The sequence below is a fragment of the Erinaceus europaeus genome, chromosome 12 (assembly GCF_950295315.1).
Source record: "Erinaceus europaeus chromosome 12, mEriEur2.1, whole genome shotgun sequence".
Taxonomy (NCBI): Eukaryota; Metazoa; Chordata; class Mammalia; order Eulipotyphla; family Erinaceidae; genus Erinaceus; species Erinaceus europaeus.
The window spans coordinates 76,739,780-76,758,652 of NC_080173.1; the positions used below are offsets into that span (position 1 = coordinate 76,739,780).

General features: G+C 47.9%; 1 protein-coding gene across 6 annotated transcripts in view; it reads right to left on the bottom strand.

Annotated features, from left to right (window-relative positions):
- The window catches only part of SEZ6 (seizure related 6 homolog), a 55,744-nt gene extending 47,960 nt beyond the window's left edge, over window positions 1-7,784 (bottom strand). For all 6 annotated transcript variants that reach the window (XM_016187017.2, XM_016187016.2, XM_060204042.1 and 3 more), the window contains exon 1: window positions 7,482-7,784. In XM_016187017.2, coding sequence (XP_016042503.1) covers window positions 7,482-7,536 — 55 coding nt within the window. In that variant the 5' untranslated portion in view covers window positions 7,537-7,784. The remainder of the gene's footprint in view (window positions 1-7,481) is intronic.
- Window positions 7,785-18,873: the final 11,089 nt, after the last annotated feature.

Below are 18,873 nucleotides of genomic sequence, written 5' to 3' on the forward strand. Positions count from 1 at the left end.
TTCCCACCAGCCTGTCTGCCAGCAAGACTGCAGTCTCTGCAGGCAGCGACCGGATTGTTGTTGGAGAAGCAGCAGGTTTGTTTGCTCCCAAGCCCTCTGAGAAATCTCAACAATCAATGGCCAACAACACTGCCAGTGGCTGCTGCATCGATCCTCCCCTCCCAGACTCAGCAGCTGGGCAGCAGGTAGGCAGGTGGAGGGAAGCTGGGACAGGCTTAATGCCCAGTCCTGCCCATGAGCTGAGCATCAGGCAAGCTTGGATTTTCCCACCTGAATGCCAGGCCTGAGTGAGGGCTATGGAGACAGGGTGATGTAGCATAAAATGCCAGGACAAGAAGGACTAATCCTTTAATTCATCGAAGTCCCCAAGTGGTGGGAGAATCAGGCATTGAAGGTCCTTGGCCTCTAGGTCAAGATTTCAGAATTCACCTAATATCCATCCCCAGGCTCTTCCCTGGATTTCAAATATCAGGAAGGTTTTGTTTTATTCCATTGCCAAGAAGGGCTAAGCAAGATAAAATGTCTCTAAACTATAGCAGTTAGGACTAAGGGTAAAGAAAGACAAATCAGTGTCATCATCAGAAATGTGTTAGAAGAAATTTAGGAGTCATTTATGTCTTGGGTTTCTCTGATAACATGGATTTGAACTTGTCCTATAAAATGCAGACAACAGCTTCGATCCCATAAAGAGTATATGAGAAGTAAATGAGCTTAAGTATGTAATGTACTTAGCACAGTGCCAGGCACTCAGTACCTAGTAAATGTTTGCTATTACTGTTGTTACTATTACTCTTAGCAGGATACTGATACTCTCCTGGGTCTCCATTTGACTGTCCAAAAATTTTGCCTCAGTTTGGGGGAGTGAATACGACACTGATTGAAGCCAGTTTTTATAAAGTGGGCAAATGTTTTGGAGTAGCTTTATTACTTATTGGCAATGAAGCCCAGAGTCGGTGACTTGAATCTCTGAAAACTCAGTTTTCCCATCTGTAAAGTAAGAGTAACTAGTCTCGTGATGTAAATACTTAAAAAAAAAATTTTTTTTTTTCTAGCGCAGCACTCAGTTCTGGCTAATGGCAATGCAAGGGATTGAACCTGAGTCCTCAGAGCCTCAGACATAAGAGTTGTTTTGCATAACCATTAGGTTATCTCCCCTGTGAAAGGCTTGACCTCTGAGTATTCTGAGCCAGGCCTGACATCTCAATACATGTTTAGAGAAATGAATGAATGGTAGATGGTAGTAGACGGTTGTATACCAAGGTTTGTTTTTGAACTTTGAAAACTCTGTGGACCTAAACTGTGCTCCTAGATGGCTCCTCTCCACTCCACACTTTTTCATTCAAGGTCACCAGGCTGAGAGCTGCTCCTCCAAGGGTGTGTGTGTATGTGTTTCCAGAGCACTGCTCAATTCTGGTTTATGGTGGTGTTGGGGATTGACCCTGGGACCTTTAGTATCTCCGATGTGAAAGTCTTTTTGCATAACCATTATGTATCTCCCTAGCCCCAACCTGCAGTTTCATGTTGGTCCTTCCAAGTCCTGTGTGTCTGTAGCTGTGATGACTCAGGCAATTATGAAGCCAGATAACATGGGTTTGTTCCTCCCTTCCTAGGACCCCCAAATCCATACAAGGTCTCCTCTCAGACAGCAGAGGTGGTGAGTAAGTGCTGTGGGAGTTAAATCAAGATGCCTGGTCTCTCGTGGTCTGGGAGGTGGTGTAGTGGATAAAGCATTGGATTCTCAACCATGAGGTCCTGAGTTCAATCCCTGGCAGCACATGTACCAGAGTGATGTCTGGTTCTTTCTCCCTCTCTGCTTGTCTTTCTCATAAATAAATAAATAAATTCTTTTTAAAAAAAGAGGGAGTCGGGCGGTAGCGCAGTGGGTTAAGCACATGTGGTGCAAAGTGCAAGGACCAGCATAAGGATCCTGGTTTGAGCCCCTGGCTCCCCTACCTGCAGGGGAGTCGCTTCACAGGAGGTGAAGCAGGTCTGCAGGTGTCTCTCTGTCTCTCCCCCTCTCTGTCTTCCCCTTCTCTCTCCATTTCTCTCTGTCCTATCCAACAACAATGACATCAATAATAACTACAACAACAATAAAAAAAAAAAGAGCAACAAAAAGGGAAAAAAAAAAAGGTGCCTGGTCTTTGGTCTTCACTTTGCCATGGTCTACCTGTGCAAATTTGGTTAATATTCACTGTCTTCACTGTAGTTACTGTCTTCCATGTGCTAGCCTGTGTGCCACTGGGGATGAAAGTAGTGATGGCACTAAGGGGTGCCTGAAGAGGCTTATATCTTCTCAGAATGACCATCAACACCCCCCCACCCCAGCCACCTTGGGCTGATGATGTGACAGCTTAATTTGTGGAAGGAAAAAACCTAACTAAAGGCTATAATTTACAGTTGGGATAATTGGCCAACCGTTAGAAAAGGGAAAAAATCCTAACATACAATCTATGTAAAAATAGTGTGCTTGCTACGCAAACTCAGCTCTAAGACGCAGTCCCAGCTGCCATGCACCCACCTCTTCTTTCTAAACAGACAGCTGACCCTAAACTTCCTCCAAATAGGAATTCTGGAGCTGCCCCAAAATAGAGGGGCTCAGCAAAATAGAATTCATGGCCTCCTTTCTGAGTTTAGTCTCGCTCTCAGAGAGAAGTATCTAGCAGCCACATACCCACCACCTAGGAGGAGTGGGCTGAATGGCTGAGAGGCCCTGCAGTAGATAAGGCACTGGATTCTCAAGCATATGATCTTGAGTCTGATTCCTGGTACTGCATGTACCAAAGCAATATTTTGGTTTTCTCCTCCCAAATAAATAAATATTTAAAAACAGATGATTGAGGCGGGTTGGGCTGTAGTGCAATGGGTTAAGTGCACATGGTGCAAAGTGCAAGGACCGGCATAAGGATCCCTGCTGGAGCCCCTGGCTTCCCACCTGCAGGGGAGTCGCTTCACAGGTGGTGAAGCAAGTCTGCAGGTGTCTTTCTCTCCCCCTCTCTGTCTTCCCCATCTCTCTCCATTTCTCTCTGTCCTATCCAACAACAACGACATCAGTAAAAATGATAATAATAACCACAACAATTGTAAAAAAAACAACCAGGGTAACAAAAGGGAAAAAATGGCTTCTAGGAGCAGTGGATTCATGGTGCAGGCACTGAGCCCCAGCAATAACCCTGGAGGCAAAAAAAAAATAGATGATTGAGGGCTTGGGATACAGCATAATGGCTATGCAAAAGACTTTCATGCCTGAGGCCCTAAGGTCCCAGGGTTCAATCCCCGGCACCACGATAAGCCAGAGCTAAGCAGTGCTCTGGTCTCTGTATCTTTCTCTCTGTAACTATCATTTAAAAAATGAATAAATAACATACTAAAAAATAGATGATTGAGTACCTTGATGACTGAAGTTGAGCAGATTGTGGAGAACAGAAGAATCCCTTGAGAAACTCTCCAGTGCATGTCCCTTACCTATGGGCTGAAGGATTGCATGAAATAACAGCTAAGCCAAGACCTGAAGCACGAGGTGGAATGCCCAGGAAGTCAAAAAGAATTTCAAGCAGAAAAAAATGCCAAGAACCCAGAGCAACTGAGAACATGGCTAGTTGGGGAGTTGATTGGCCTGGCTGGTGAGTCGACATCCTACTAGAATTAGTGTGGAAAGGGGCTCTGGAGACCTTCTAGTGCCTTCCACCCACATCCCACTGGTGACCAGTGGACAGTATTAATTACCACTTCTGCCCCCAGCAGAGCTTGGTTCCTCCCCCTGAGAATACACCAGCAAGCCATGGACCCAGAACTCTGCATGATTTGACAAGCTCTTGGATGCCTTGATGAGCTTCTAGGGGTGGCAACCACCAGCTTTGTGCAGCTTTACATTGAATACTCCATGGACACCCAGCAAGGGCAGAAGCATGCAGGGAGCCTTTATTAACAGTCTGGGTGGAGAGCTCCATTCACTTACACACTGCCTGCCTGTATGCTCTTTTCCACACCCCCTTTCTTGTGTGGGTACCAATCTCAGATAAGTCTGCCCAGTCTAGTCTAGGGAGTGGTAGAGGAGTACACCGTGTCCCTGAGCTGAGCTCAATCTAGCAAATGGGCACACGGAGAGGCTGGAAGGTTTGGAACCTAGGACTGGGTGTAGGGAGGGGTTAAGGAATAGTTCCCTAATGTGCCCTCCCCCCACTATTCTGGCAGGCACAGTGGGAGGGGCTCAGAAGTTCTAATTAAGCCTAGCCCCTGTGTCTCCTTGATCCCCATTAGTACCCCACAATGTCCCCAAGGCATTTTTAAGCTGCCACCCTGCTGAGGTGGCTGGGACTGCTGCCAGGGCCTGCCAAGCTTGAGGAGCTTGGGCCAATGAGGGGCAAGAAGCCAACCCAGACTTCCCCTCTAGTCCACAGTGTCTCTGGGTTCTCCAGTTTCCTCAGAAGTCTAGGGCAGTCTCTCACTGTCCCCCTCCCCCAACCATGTCAACTTCTGGGGCTGAATGGTGTCTAGACTGTCTCCCAAGGGAATCTGTACCCAGTACCTACTTCCTGACCTCAGAGTGCCAGGCTGGGGGCCAGGGAGCAGGGCCTGGTGTTGACTTCAGCTGCGGCTCCCTCCCACCCCACCCCCAATGTGCCATGAGATTTTTTCACCTGCTGAGTCTGCAGGCAGCTGCAGAGTAATTTTTTTTTTTTTTTTTTTTTTAGGTTAAGGCAACTCTGGGTGGTTAGCCTTTTAGTCACTGTGGCTGCAGGAAGTCAAGTCCTTCCTCTCTCTTTCCTCTCCCAGGCCTGGCCTCCCAGACACCATCCCTCAGAATGGAGGCAGAGTGATGAACCCTTCCTTCCCTCCTCCCACCACAGACATAGTTCAGAGAGGTGGAACATTGGGTCCAAGGTCACACAGCCTCCACAGCAGCCTCCACTCCTGAGACCCAACCCCACTGAGTCTCTGGCACTTCTACCTTCACAGTTTCCCCAGGCCATGTTCACACACGCAGAGTTTAATTAACTTTATTGATATTCAGAAATTAGGAGAATGACTAAAGGTAATTGCTCATTAAAAATCATTAAACTGACACAGCAGGACCAGCAGGCAGCACCCCTCCTGCTCCATGTTCTTCTCCCATTGTGGCAGGATCGCCTAGACACAGCCCTCAACCTGAGAGGACCACTAGTGGCCCCACAACACCCCTCGGTTGTGTTTGAGGCCAATCATAACAGCCCACTCAACACTGTGGAGTGAACCCCAGGGATTGAGCCAGGCCCAGCAAGATATCGGCCATTGAGTGTCCTTCCTATTTTGCTGCCGATTCACTCAGCTGCATCCCATGGCCCGCATCTCTTGGCCTATGTGTGAGGAAAGCTCTGAGGGCTCCATGGCAAAGCCACCAGGTTACAGAATGCAGTGCTGGAGCTGCAGTGACTCACAACCCAGGGCGTTTACTTTCCATGGTGGAATTCCCCAAGAACTCTTAGCCCCTGTGAGATTTCTCTGAACCACCAATGAATGGGACCTTGCTTCCCTGCTGAAAGGGAGGGATATACCTGGGCTCAACCTGCTCCCAGCCCTCTCTCTGGCAGGGTTGCTTATTTTTCCTTGAAGAGTGAAAGTAAAGATTTTCCCCAGCAAGATCACTCTCTGTTGCCACACACCCCTTTGGCAGTAACCCCCTTGGGAACTGAAGAGGTCTGGATGGGAAGAGGTCTGGGTGGGAAGAGGTCTGGGTGGGTGGGCCAGGGAGGGACACTGACTGGGGACACACAAACTCTTGACCTCAGAACAGACAAATTCCTCCCATCATTCACACCAACACCCCCAGCAAGGTTCCTTGACTCCCTGCCACAACAGCAGTTCTAGTGGAGACCCGCAGTCTCACTCCAGTCCTGCAGGGAGCTCTCTGACAGAGCTCTCTGACAGGCACAATGGTGGCCTCACATATTCCTCACACCTGCTCACTGCTGAGTTGTCATCTACCGTGTGCAGATCTCCTGAGGTCCAGACACAGTCTCACTTGCTGCTTCAGACACGATGGGCCTTGAAATTCACACCGCCAACCCACACATCAGGCTTCAGACTACAAAGTAGTAGCCCTACACCCAGGGAGCTGTCTAGTCCAACAAAGTGGCTTCACCTGAAGACAATGACCCAAACTCCCAGGGATCCTGGGACAGCTGTTCAGAATGCTGGCTTTTTGCTTCTCTGGCTTCCCACTCTTGGCGATGTGGGTTTGTGTGACTGTCTCTCACTCTGTGAGTTCCAGTGTCCTAGTGGGAGGAAGGGTGGCGCAAGCCAGCAGACTGCAAGCTGGAGGTCCAGAGAGGGGGCTGGCCCTCCTTAGAGAGGCAAAGCAAAGAAGACTGCCTGTGGGAGCCCAGTCTGGCTCGGGCCCAGCCCCTTGCAGCCTTACAAGAACGAGCCAGAAGGTTAGCAACTTTCATTTCCCTTTCCCCCTTCACATCACATAATACTTCCAAGGACGAGAGTCCCAACTCTGTGGGACCCTCCCGCGGTTGAATCGGCTGCAGTGGAAGAAGGACCCCGGACTTCTGTTTGCTTTGCTGAGTGCTTATTGGAATCCCGGGCAGCAAGTACCCGGGCAGTAGGAACTCAGGACCCTTTCTCCCCTTCTAGGTACTGAAGCACTACTCTCTCCCCAGCACTATCTCTCGGTGAGACGGGATTGCGAGCGGGGTCTCGGTGTGGTGAAAACACTCCCGCCACGAGTCTGCCGCGAGGCAGTGGGCCGGCCCGGGTTGGGTGGCAGCCCAGAGGGAGAACCAGCCCTGGTCAGATGCAGGCAGTGGCGGGAAGAGGTACAAGGGGTGGGTGGGTGAGGGTACATGAGGAAGGGCCTCCGGGGAGCACAGCCTCTACCCCGGGACCTCGACTGCTGCAGCTTAAGGCTGAACAGGGAGCCGCATAGGGACCCCGGGAATCGCTCCCTGGAATTGTGTTTTAAGTTCTCACCCTGGGGTGCTCGCGACCCGGGGGAGAGGTGGAGACAGATAGAGACAGAGACAGAGGAGCGAAATCTCAGCCCCGGGTCCGGCCGCCGCGCGACCCCCCTCCCCTCAGCAGTAAGGACACGAGGCCCCCGGCTGGCGGCAAAGTACAGGGAAGTTTGTGGGCGGCGGGGCAGGCGGGCCGGCGAGGTGAGAGGGGACCCGCCCGCCCCCCGCCCCGCCCGCCGCCCAGACACCCCGAGCGCAGAGAGGCAGCGCAGGCGAGCGCCCGGTGTGTGCGGGGAGGGGCAGCGTGATGAATTGCAGCAGAGAAATCCCATTAGATCCGGGGAGGTGATTAAAGGCGAGGTCTTGGCCGGGCGCCGTGGCGGGAGCCGGGCTAGCTTCCCGCCCGCGGAGCCCGTGGAGCTCGTGCCCCGCCCGGCGCGGCCAGTGCGGGGGGCAGCGTGGCTGGCGGAGCGCGGCGCCCGGGCTGGACTGTCCCGCCTGCACCACCCCCGCCCGGCCGCGGGACGCGGGGTCCCTTACCGTGAGCCAGGAGCGCCAGCAGCGCGGGCAGGAGTAGCAGGGTTTCGGGGCGCATGGTGACGGCAGTGGCCGCGCCCCGGGCGGGGGCCGCGGCGGGAGGGCAGGGGCCCGACTGGACGTGGACGCGGGGAAGCGAGGGGGTTCCGGCGGGAGGACGAGCGCGGCCGCCGCCGCCAGCTCCTGGCAGAATCAGCACCACGGCCAGCGCCTGGCGTCGGCGCTCGGGATCGCCGCGAGCTGGCTGCGGGCGGGGGCGCGGGAGGAGCGGCTTACCGTAAAGTCTCGAGCACAGGAGCAGCAGACCCAGCGGCAAGAGGACAGACTCCCGCGCCACAGCCAGCTCCCGGGAAGGACTGCTCTGCTAATGCGGGCACACGGTCCTCGCGTTTCGGCGCTGCCCACGCCCAGCCAAGCCAGCCACCTTCTTCCCCACTGGCAGTCTGTGGAGGAGAAGGGCTGCTAACCCGGTTCTCCGGGCCACAGCACCTTTGCCTATCTTCTGCCCTTCGGCACCTGACACCTGAGAGCTCCAGAGGTGATCTGGGAGTGAGGCAGCTGAGGAGGCCCGCGTGCCCTTGTGGCGGCTTCGTCCTGGGCCGATAATGAAGATGGCTTTTGAGCATACAAAGGACAATAAATTATTACTTTGCGCTCAGTAAATGCCAGGGCTCCAGGCAGCTACATCAGCAGCAAACTGTGCTCACAGAAAAAAGCTTAATTATCCTGATATTATACTTAAAAGCCAGCGGTATTCGCGTCCCAGGAAGACATTCTTTACTTGGCAAGGGGGGCAACCTGGGCCAACCTGTGGGCAACAACAGAAGGTAATGTAGTGGGTTCCCATGCACTCCAGGCTCTTCAGGACTATGCTTTGTCTGTTGTCCCTGCCACCCCTTCCCAATCCGTACAGGATCAGAGAAATCACAGTGCCAGCTAGTGAGAGCTGACCCTTCATGCCCAACCTTGCCAGAATTCCTGAATTGGTGGAGAAAATGGAACAGGCATACAGGAGAGAGGCATTTTAGATAGAGACCTGATGGGCGCTCAGAGGAAATACAGGAGAGGCTGTACAGTCAAGAACATAGGAAAACAAGATTCCGGGATTTTACTTAAGTTGAAGAGCCCCACCGAGTCTCAGGGCAGCAAAAAGGGCAGTGACAGCTGTGTCATCTCTTGTGTCTACACCCAGGGGCTTTGATCCCATGGATGGGCTCACTAGAAGAGCCTAAATGTACACAATGGGAAATGGCCCGTAACTGATGTTATTTTTCCCTGTAGAGGAGGCCCAACCTCCTTGTGGCCCATAGAGAAATGAACAGCTTTCTGGTTAGTTCTTTTTAGATGAACGTAGCTCTTCTCCAAAGCTTCTAGACCCTACTCATTCTCTAATGTCCTTCCTAACCTCATCCTAAAAGGCAGGTAGCAAGACTTCTGCTCTTAATTCTCATTCCTCAAGTCTTTTGGTCCTTATCATCTCCACAGTCTTCCAGCTCTGCTTATCAGATTCCCTCTAGGTCTCTTCCTATGGGCTCTGGGGAGCTGCCTCCACTGCTGCAAATAATCCCAGGCAGCTGGCAGGTGGAATTTGGAACCTGCTGAAGGGAGGCACTGAAAGAGGATTTCTTGGCCTGTATTTTGAGAAGATGAAAAAAACAAGACAGTAGCAGAAGGATGGCAGAAGTGGGGGGGGGGGGGTTGACACAAGGACCAAAGCCTAGGAGCCAGGAAAGGAGAGGAAGTCAGGAAAGGAGGTGCAAAGAGGAGGTTGAGAGAGTATTGCTAATAGAGGAGGGGAAAGAGACACAGAAAGGTACTGTGACTGAGGGGAGTCTTGGGAAAATACTGACATGGTATGAGCATATATTTCTCTTTTTTAATATTTTATTTTATTAATTTATTGTATATAGACAGAGAGAAATTAAAAGGGAAGGGGATGATAGAGAGGGAGAGAGAAAGAGATACCTGCAGCACTATTTCACCACTTCTGAAGCTTCCCCACTGCACCTGGAACTTGGAACTGGAGCTTGTGCATGGTAAATATGTGCTCTACCAAGTCTGCTACCACCTGGCCCCATGCTTTCTTCTTCTCCTTAACAAAACAAAAAAAAACCTTTTTTTTTTTTGTTTTCAATTATTCTTTTGACCAGAGCATTGCTCAGCTCTGACCTTTGGTGGTTGCTGGGAAATTGTGTAGATGTGGTTGAACATTGGCAGGGCCCACAAACCACTATATTTCTATGCAAGTATTATTTACAGATGCCTACCACGTTATCCCCTCAGGGTATTGCAAATTCAGTTAAAACCATTGCAACTGTTGCTAAGGATGCTTCCACCTTCCCAGCATGCCTTTTGCCTCTCTCCACCCCCTTTCCTAGCCAATCCCATTCCAACTTGCCACTTCCAGAATTCTCCTATAAAAGTTGCTCCTGTTTGCATGTTCTCTCTCTCTCTCTTTCCCCTTCTCTTTCCCCCTCTCCTTCCCCTCTCTTTTCTCTTCCGCATCCCAACCTGGAGAAGGGATGGTGGGCATAGCAGGAGGCGGCTTTTTTGCTAGCTCCACGTGGCCTAAACCCACTGTGCTCACACCCAACTCCAGGACATCCAGGTGAATTAAGATTTGTGTTCCTGCTCCGCCAGGAGTTCCTGGTCGCTTCTCTCTCCCGTGCACAACCTGACAGGTGGTGTGAGGGACTGAACCTAATATCTAGTGTGTAAATTGCTATGTTATCTCCCTGACCACTGTATTCCTTTTTGAAGGCATTCCTAGGCTTCTCTTTGATTATCCACTTTTTCTTTTCTTTTATTTTTAAAATAATTTTACTACATTGCTAACAATTTTTTAACTTAAATGTTTTTATTTATTTTTTTTTATTAGAGACAGAGGGAAATTGAGAGGGGATGGAGACATAGAGAGGGAGAGACAGAGAGATACTTGAGCCCTGCTTCTTTAATTGTAAAGCTTTCCCTCTGCAGGTGGGGACCAGGGGCTTGAACCTGGGTCATTGTGTACTGTTATGTGTGTGCTCAAACAGGTGTACCATTGTCTGGCCCTTACTTTTTCTTTTTTTAAAATATTTTCAGTATAGAGAAACTCATATATTGGGACCCACATGTTTAATATATGTATGTATTTTTCCAACTCCAATATCACTTTATTGAGGAAATGCTGATCTTTTTATTTCTTAAATATTTATTTCCTTTTGTTGCCCTTGTTTTCTTATTGTAGTTATTATTGTTGTTGTTATTGATGTCATTGTTTTTAGATAGGACAGAGAGAAATGGAGAGAGGAGGGGAAGACAGAGAGGGAGAGAGAAAGAAAGACACCTGCAGACCTGCTTTACCACCTGTGAAGCGACTTCCTGGCAGGTAGGGAGCCAGGGGCTTGAACTGGGATCCTTAGGCTGGTCCTTACTCTTTGTGCCACCTGTGCTTAACCCACTACAGTACCGCCCAACTCCCCATTTTTCTTTCTTTTTTTATATTTATTTTATTTATTTATTCCCTTTTGTTGCCCTTGTTGTTTTATTGTTGTAGTTATTATTGTTGTTATCATTGTTGGATAGGACAGAGAGAAATGGAGAGAGGAGGGGAGGACAGAGAGGAGGAGAGAAAGATAGACACCTGCAGATCTGCTTCACCGGCTGTGAAGTGACTCCCCTGCAGGTGGGGAGCCGGGGTTCGAACCGGGATCCTTATGCTGGTCCTTGTGCTTTGCGCCACCTGCGCTTAACCTGCTGCGCTACAGCCCGACTCCCTCTTTCTTTTTTTTTTTTTTAGAGATGTATTTTTATGAGGAGAGAGAGAGAGAGAGAGAGAGGGAGAGGGAGAGGGAGAGGAAGAGGGAGAGGCCAGAGTGCTACTTAGTTCTAGTATGTGACAGTGTGGAAGATTGAGCCTGAGGTCTCTGGGGCCTCAGTTATGCAAATTCTGTACACTAAGCTATCTCCTTAGCTCTGGGCCTCTCTAGACTAAGCAGCTTGGTCAGAGGAGGATGAGTCATGACCCACAGATGAACCTGGAATGCCAAGATGATTCATGGGCATTTGGAAGCTTGTGGTAGGTAGGCCTGTCTGACTCTCCTGCAGCTGGGCTCCTTGATGGAGTGGGCACTACTCACAAGGAGGGAGAGAGGAGTCACCTAGGAGCTTGCTACATCCTCCTCCTTACCACCTAAGCCAACCAGGCATTCAGGACAGGATCAGAGGGAGACTACAACTCCCAGAATGTAGCACCGTAAACTGAGGTTGGGTTTGTATTGCATGATGGGGAGAAATAATGGACCTGGGTTGTCCCTTCCTCCAAAAGATAGCCTACAAGGTCCCATGCAGTGAGTTCCCAGTTAGGTTGAAGCATAGCTTCAAGAAGTAGAGTTTCTGTCAAGCACTGTCTCCTGCTCTCCAGGGGTCCCCCTTTACTCAGACCTCCATATCACCCACAAATTGAACACAATAAGATGTCTTTTTAAAATTTTCTTTATTGGGGGATCAATGACTTACAGTCAACAGTAAACTACAATAGTTTGTACGTGTGTAACATTTCTCAGTTTTCCATATAATAATTCAACCCCCTCTAGGTCCTCCTCCGCCATCATGTTCCAGGACCTGAGCCCTACCCCACCCCCACCCCAGAGTCTTTTACTTTGGTGCAATACACCAACTCCAGTTCAAGTTCTGCTTTGTGTTTTCCCTTCTGTTCTTGTTTTTCAACTTCTATGAGTGATATCATCCCATATTCATCCTTCTGTTTCTGACTTATCTCACTTAACATGATTCCTTCAAGCTCCATCCAAAATGAGATGAAGAAGTTGAATTCACCATTTTTAATAGCTGAGTAGTATCCCATTGTGTATATAGACCACAACTTGCTCAGCCACTCATCTGTTGTTGGACACCTGGGTTGCTTTCAGGTTTTGGCTATTACATATTGTGCTGCTATGAACATAGGTGTACACATATCTTCTTGGATGGGTGTGCTGGGTTCCTTAGGATATATCCCCAGGAGAAGAATTGCAGGGTCATAGGGTAGGTCCATTTCTAGCCTTCTGAGAATTCTCCAGACTGCTCTCCACAGGGGTTGGACTAATTTACATTCCCACTAGCAGTGCAGGAGGGTTCCTTTGCCCCCATGGTCTCTCCAGGATTTGCTGCTGCTATCTTTTCTGATGTATGACATTCTCAAAGAAAGAAGTGAAGTGGTATCTCATTGTCTTCAATAAGATGTCTTACAGGACATTCAGTAATATGCTGCACACTTGGGGCATACTCAAGTCATATATACATTTTGAAAGTGAGGGTAGAGGTAGATAGCATAATGCTTATGCAAAGAGACTCTCTTACCTGAGGCTCCAAAGTCCTGGGTTCAATACCCTGCACCACCATAAGCCAGAGCTGAGTAGTGCTCTGAAAAAAAAAAATCTCTCTTGATTTCTGGTTGTTGCTATTGAATAAATAAATAAATAAAATTTAGGAAGTGGCATCCTGGGGGCATTTTCCATGCTCCCTTCACTGGTCTCATTATCTCCAATCTTTCTGTGTTCCCCCACTTTACTCTTTGCTTGCTTCTATAGTGCTCTTCTCTATGAGTACACAGATCATGGTTTTTGGTTGTTTTTTTTTTTTCCTGCTCTTAACCTAGCCCAATCCCTGGCACATGCTCTATGCTTAACAGTTATTTGTGAGTAAGCTATGATATTGGGTGTGTGTGATGGGATGTGTGCCTAAAGCAAAGACAGGCTATCTGTGCCAAGTCAGCACTATGAGACAGTGGAGAAGGGAATGATGCCTTTTTTTGGGTTCCTGTGGATAGCACAAGAGACAAGTGGATTGAAACCAAATCTTAAATATGTTTTATGTTGTAGTCAGATGAGAGTAAGAGAAAGAATATCTAAAGTTGGAGGAGTAGCTTATGCAAAGCAACATGTAGAAAATACAAGACAGGGCTAGGGGTAAATAGCATAATGGTTATGCAATAATAACAACAACAATAAAAAACAACAAGGGCAACAAAAGGGAATAGATAAATATTAAAATAAAAAAAGAAAGAGCTCCTCTGCCTAGATAGTGTTAGACATCTAGCCCACCTCTCTGAAGAAGCCAGTCTCAGGTTATCACTTCCAGATAGCCCATCAATTTGCAGGATCACAGGTACACACTTCGGTGTCTTCTTTTGAAGTCTCTACCTGGATGACACTTGCTTTTTGAAAAAATCAGGAGGAAATCAGTCACTTCCAAGATAGTTTTTAAACCAGATAGACACTTTTTTCCTTTAATTTTAAAAAATTTGTGGCTAATGATGGGTTACAAGAATGTACGATTACAGTGTATAGACCTATACCATACCTACCACCAAAGTTCTATCTCCACCTCCCCCTCAAAGAAAACTGTCATAGTTCTCACAAAGTTTTAGAAACAGTTTGTTTGCTTGTCTCTCTCTTTAAGTTAATGTATATTATCTTTCTAGGTTCCACATATGAGTGAAATCATCTAGTGATTGTCTTTCATCTCTTTATTTATTTCTCTAAGCTAATGACCTCAAATTCCATCCATTTAGTCCCAATGGACACAATATCATCTTTTTTTTGATTACAGACTAGTTTCTATAGAGTATACATTCCATAACTTCTTCTTTTCTTATATTATTTATTTATTTATTCCCCTTTTGTTGCCCTTGTTTTGTTGTTGTAGTTATTATTGTTGTTATTGATGTCATTGTTGGATAGGACAGAAAGAAATGGAGAGTGGAGGGGAAGACAGAGAGGGGGAGAGAAAGATAGACACCCGCAGACCTGCTTCACCGCCTGTGAAGTGACTGTCCTGCAGGTGGGGAGCCGGGGGCTCGAACCGGGATCCTTTTGCCAGTCCTTGCGCTTTGCGCCACCTGCGCTTAACCCGCTGCACTACCGCCCGACTCCCCCATAACTTCTTTAACCAGTCATCTGTTGATGGGTATTTGGGCTGCTGCTTCTATGCTTTAGTTATTGGAGTTTTTATTTATTTATTTATTTATTTATTTTGCCAAGGGAGGCTTTGGGTGTTTCAGCAGTCAGGGGCAGGGACTTTCCCCATCACTCCAGAGACTCAGGTGCATGGAGATGCTTGCTCCTCTTACCCTTGCAGCATCTGGAATAGTCTGGGATGTCAGGGTCTAGCCAGGCTTCCTGGAGTACTCAGTATCAACCCTACCCTGTTGAAGTACAGGAGGAGAAGCCCGAGATTGAAAGAGACAACAGGAAAAAGCGGTGTGCTGTGAGCTGCTTTCTATCTCCAAACCAGGCCTCCAGTCTGCCCATCACCCCCCAGCCAGGGCCTTTGATCCTCCATGGCTCTATAAATGTTTAATGCCACTGACTGGGCAGAAACAAAGCAGGTGCTGGAGCAGAGAGGCTGGGGATAGGAGTTAAGAGTCATGGTGTTGGCTAGATTATGTTCACCTGGGAATTCTGGGATGGGTGGCAGAAAGCCTTCCCCCTGTGTGTGACAAAAGAAGTCTCAGGGTTCAACTGTGTGACACTACTAAAGGACACTGTTTGAATACACACCAAGGGGCTGCAAATAAAATGAATAATTGCAAAATCCCAGTCCCTGGGTTTGATTGAAGGAGAAAGATGGAAAGTTAAATGACAATCAAATGCAAATACAGCTCAACAAACACCACAGCAATTACCAGGCACGGGAAGCACATGGTGCTTACAGGCAGTGGGGGCTGCAATTTGGAAGCATGGTCTGTGAGGAGGTGAGGGGAGTGGGGCTATTTTAATGGACAGTTAAATAGATGGAAAAAAAAGAAATCCCTGCATCTACTTTGCATATACTGCTAATGAGTGGGGACCTGCCATCTTGGCATTCAGAGGGAGGCTATGCCACCTTCTGAGGCTGCCTACATCATTTCAGAGAAGAAGCCTTGGGTTGCCAGGCAGTGAGGTCACAGTGGGCACTTGGATCAAAGGACTTTGAGAGAGCCACACCAATCTCATTGGATTCTTCATGCAACTTGTGCTAAATGGGTGAGAGTTGAAGTGGGAGGGAGTTCACAGGGCCCTCCGGGAAAAGGTTTAAGGTGCTGGCCTTTTAGCAACCCACAGGCCTTTTCCTCTAGATTTGCATAATGTTTTGCATCTCATTTGAATTCTATTAATTTGGTGTCAGGCTAGGCTGGCACGGTATAGAAAAGAGAACAGCTGGCCTTCTCTCTCCTCTGTACCCTGAGGCTCACCCAGACCATAGCCCTCCCTCCTAGGAGCATGAGGCCTCCATATTCACTACCCCCTCAACATTCCCTGGCACTTGAGGAGTCTCTTGATGAAACCAGCTTCTAAAATCTAAGGCTATTTAGGCAGTGCGGCCATCTGTGGAGTTATGCAGAAGGGGCAAGCAATGCCCCACCCGCCCCCAGGTCTCCCTCACCAGGCCCAGAGACACATGGGAAGATGCTGGCAGCTTTCTCTCCAAGCAATCAAGGCAGCTTGGCTTGGAAAGGGTCCAAAGATAATAACCAGGAGAGGGAGGGAAACAAAGACAGGTGATTATCCTGGAGAAATATAGTGGGCTCTAGAAATAAAATTCTCTGAACTCAATATTTCTGGCGCTTGAACTTACATAAAATACATCTGTCCAGAGGCCTTTGGTTTATGGTGGTGTAGTTCTGAGGCTGGGAACACAATTCCAGGATGACGGCCAGTGTTAGTAAGCAGATCATCAAATGGGGTGAGCTACTGAGAAAAGGAAAGAAGGTCTCCAGTGCATTCTGTGGGCTACTCCTGGCAGGTAGGCCTCAGGGGACCATAGTCTACTGGGAGTGAGAAAAACAAAGCTTCCCAGGCTGGCTGGGATGTCCTTCAAAGGCATTTTAGTTCTTTCCTATGTCAAATCAGTTGGGATGTCTGACCTCTTGCCTGAATGGGCTGACCTGAGAACTTACTTGGTCAACAGACCCAAGAATATTAAGCACAGAATAAGCCACAAGGAGGTGCTACTGTCCAATCTGACCTCTTTTTGTCAGGTACAGCCCCTCTACATTCCAGAATCCCAAGGCTAGCTAGTTCCACATACTTCAGGGAAGGCATAACCAAATGTCCCAGCCAGATTGACCTCATGGCCCTATCCCTGACAGTATGCATCCTGGGTCAAGCCATAACTGGGAGTACAAGAATCTCCTCTCCACCCATTGTTTTATGCCCTTGATAAGACCATTCTGAATAATATGAGAAGATAACTGACTTTCCCCTTCTGAACAAACTGAGGCATGAAGATTTGGAATTCCATGAAGAGCTGTAAATATTTCCTCTTCAAAGACTGCCACATGCATTTAAAGTAGATTTACAAAAAATTTAGTAATGTTTCCTTTTTTTTTTTTTTTGGGGATGTTTGCCTTTAAATCTAGGGGGTTGTTTCTAACCTTTAAAATAAGAGTAGGAACTGTTTATTATTTGATATTACTGTACACTGAACTGGGAGATTTAGCTATAGTCTCTCAATAATTCTATAATACAGGTACTTTTGTAAAAAAATAAAATATTTATTTACTTATCAATAATTGGTGGGTGGGGGCAGAACCAGAGCACCACTCTGGCACATGTGATGCTGGGGACACAACTTAGGAGCTCAAGCTTATAAAGCCAGTGTTTTAGCCACTGAGGTGCTGAAGGGTAAGAGATTTGTAGCTAATTAGTAGTGAAAACAAGATACACTACCAATCCCGACAAAAAGGCATAGCTGCCAGTGGACCTTTGCAGGAATAGATTTCAGAAGTATGTCAAGGTCCTGGTTCTGTAGCTTCATCTCCAGGAAACCCACGGTTAGATGCTCTGCTCCAGCAGAGTCCAGGACAGGCAGGGCAGGGTGGGAGGTGTAGTCACTTACTATTTGACAAATATTAACTACCCACCATACTAAGTGGTGAGAATACAAAGGTACATCAAAACAAGCACTGTCCAGCTGGCTCAGCTCATGGGAAACCTTGCACAAACCCATCTGACTAAATGGAAAACTGCAATATAATAAGTACACAAGTTTCCTAGAGCAGTGGAGGTCTACACTGGAGATTTGACAGGTAGGGAGGACAACTCTGAGGAAGTAGGGAATGAGTAGAAAGCCAAAGAATGGGGGGGGCCAGGCGGTGACTTACCTGGTTAAACACACATAGTATTATGTGCAAGGATCCAGGCAAGAACCCAGGTTGAAGTCCCCATTCCCCATTTGCATAGGGGATACTTCATGAGTGATGAAGCAGGTCTGCAGGTGTCTATCTTTCCCTCTCTACCTCTCAATTTCTCTATCCTATCCAATAAAACAATAAAAAACAAAAATAAAATAGGGAGTTGGGCGGTAGCACAGTGGCTTAAGTGCATGTGGCACAAAGTGCAAGGACCAGTGTAAGGATCCCGGTTCCAGCCCCCGGCTCCCCACCTACAGGGGAGTTGCTTCACAGGTGGTGAAGCAGGTCTGCAGGTGTCTTTCTCTGCCCCTCTCTGTCTTCCCCTTCTCTCTCCATTTCTCTTTGTCCTATCCAACAATGACGACATCATCAACAACAATAATAATTACAACACTAAAACAAGGGCAACAAAAGGGAATAAATAAATATTTAAAAAAATAAAATAAAATAAAGGGAAAAATGGCCACTGGGAGTATTCATAGTGTTAGCACCAAGCCCCAGGAATAACTCTGGTGGTAATTAAAAAAAAAGGATGAACATGAGTTATTTGAAGAGACGTGCCTTTCATACAGAGTGACCAACATGTATGTGCAAAGTACTGTGGTAGACAGGACCAAAAGGTGCTTGGCTAGTGTGGTTGGATCACAGAGATGAAGACAGGTGGGTTGGGACTGCTATGGAGGTGGACAAGGTATATGGTTCAAAGGCTGGGGACTCTACATACCCCCTCCACCTTCCCATCAGTTCATTCGTTCATTCATTCTCCATCCACTCATTACTGTTAACTCGTTACTCTCTCATTTGTTTATTGAATGGAGGAACATTTATTGAGCATTTTGTGTGCCAAGACTTGGGTTGGTAACTGGAGAAGCAGAAACCTCAGGGAACTCCCAAACCAGGCAGGGGGATAGAGTCCCAGCACACATAACATGCCAGGTCTATCTCTGCAAGGTGCTTAAGCAGGGAGGGCAGTGAAAGCCTCAGAGGCTGAATGTTGCACGTGGTTCAAGATTTCTAATACAAGTCAACCACAGGCTGTATACTCCTTCCTGGTGTCTAACCTTAGTTTTCTCCCAAAGTCACCCCTGTGTGTCTGGTTCTGGTGGTCATTTCCAATGACCTCCCCTCTGGGTCTCAGAGGCATCTCAGTCCCAGGAGAACATAGGAAAAACCTGGCCAGGTCTCCCTCAGATATCAGAATCCAGCTCCCAACACTTCCTTTACAGGACATGAAAATAG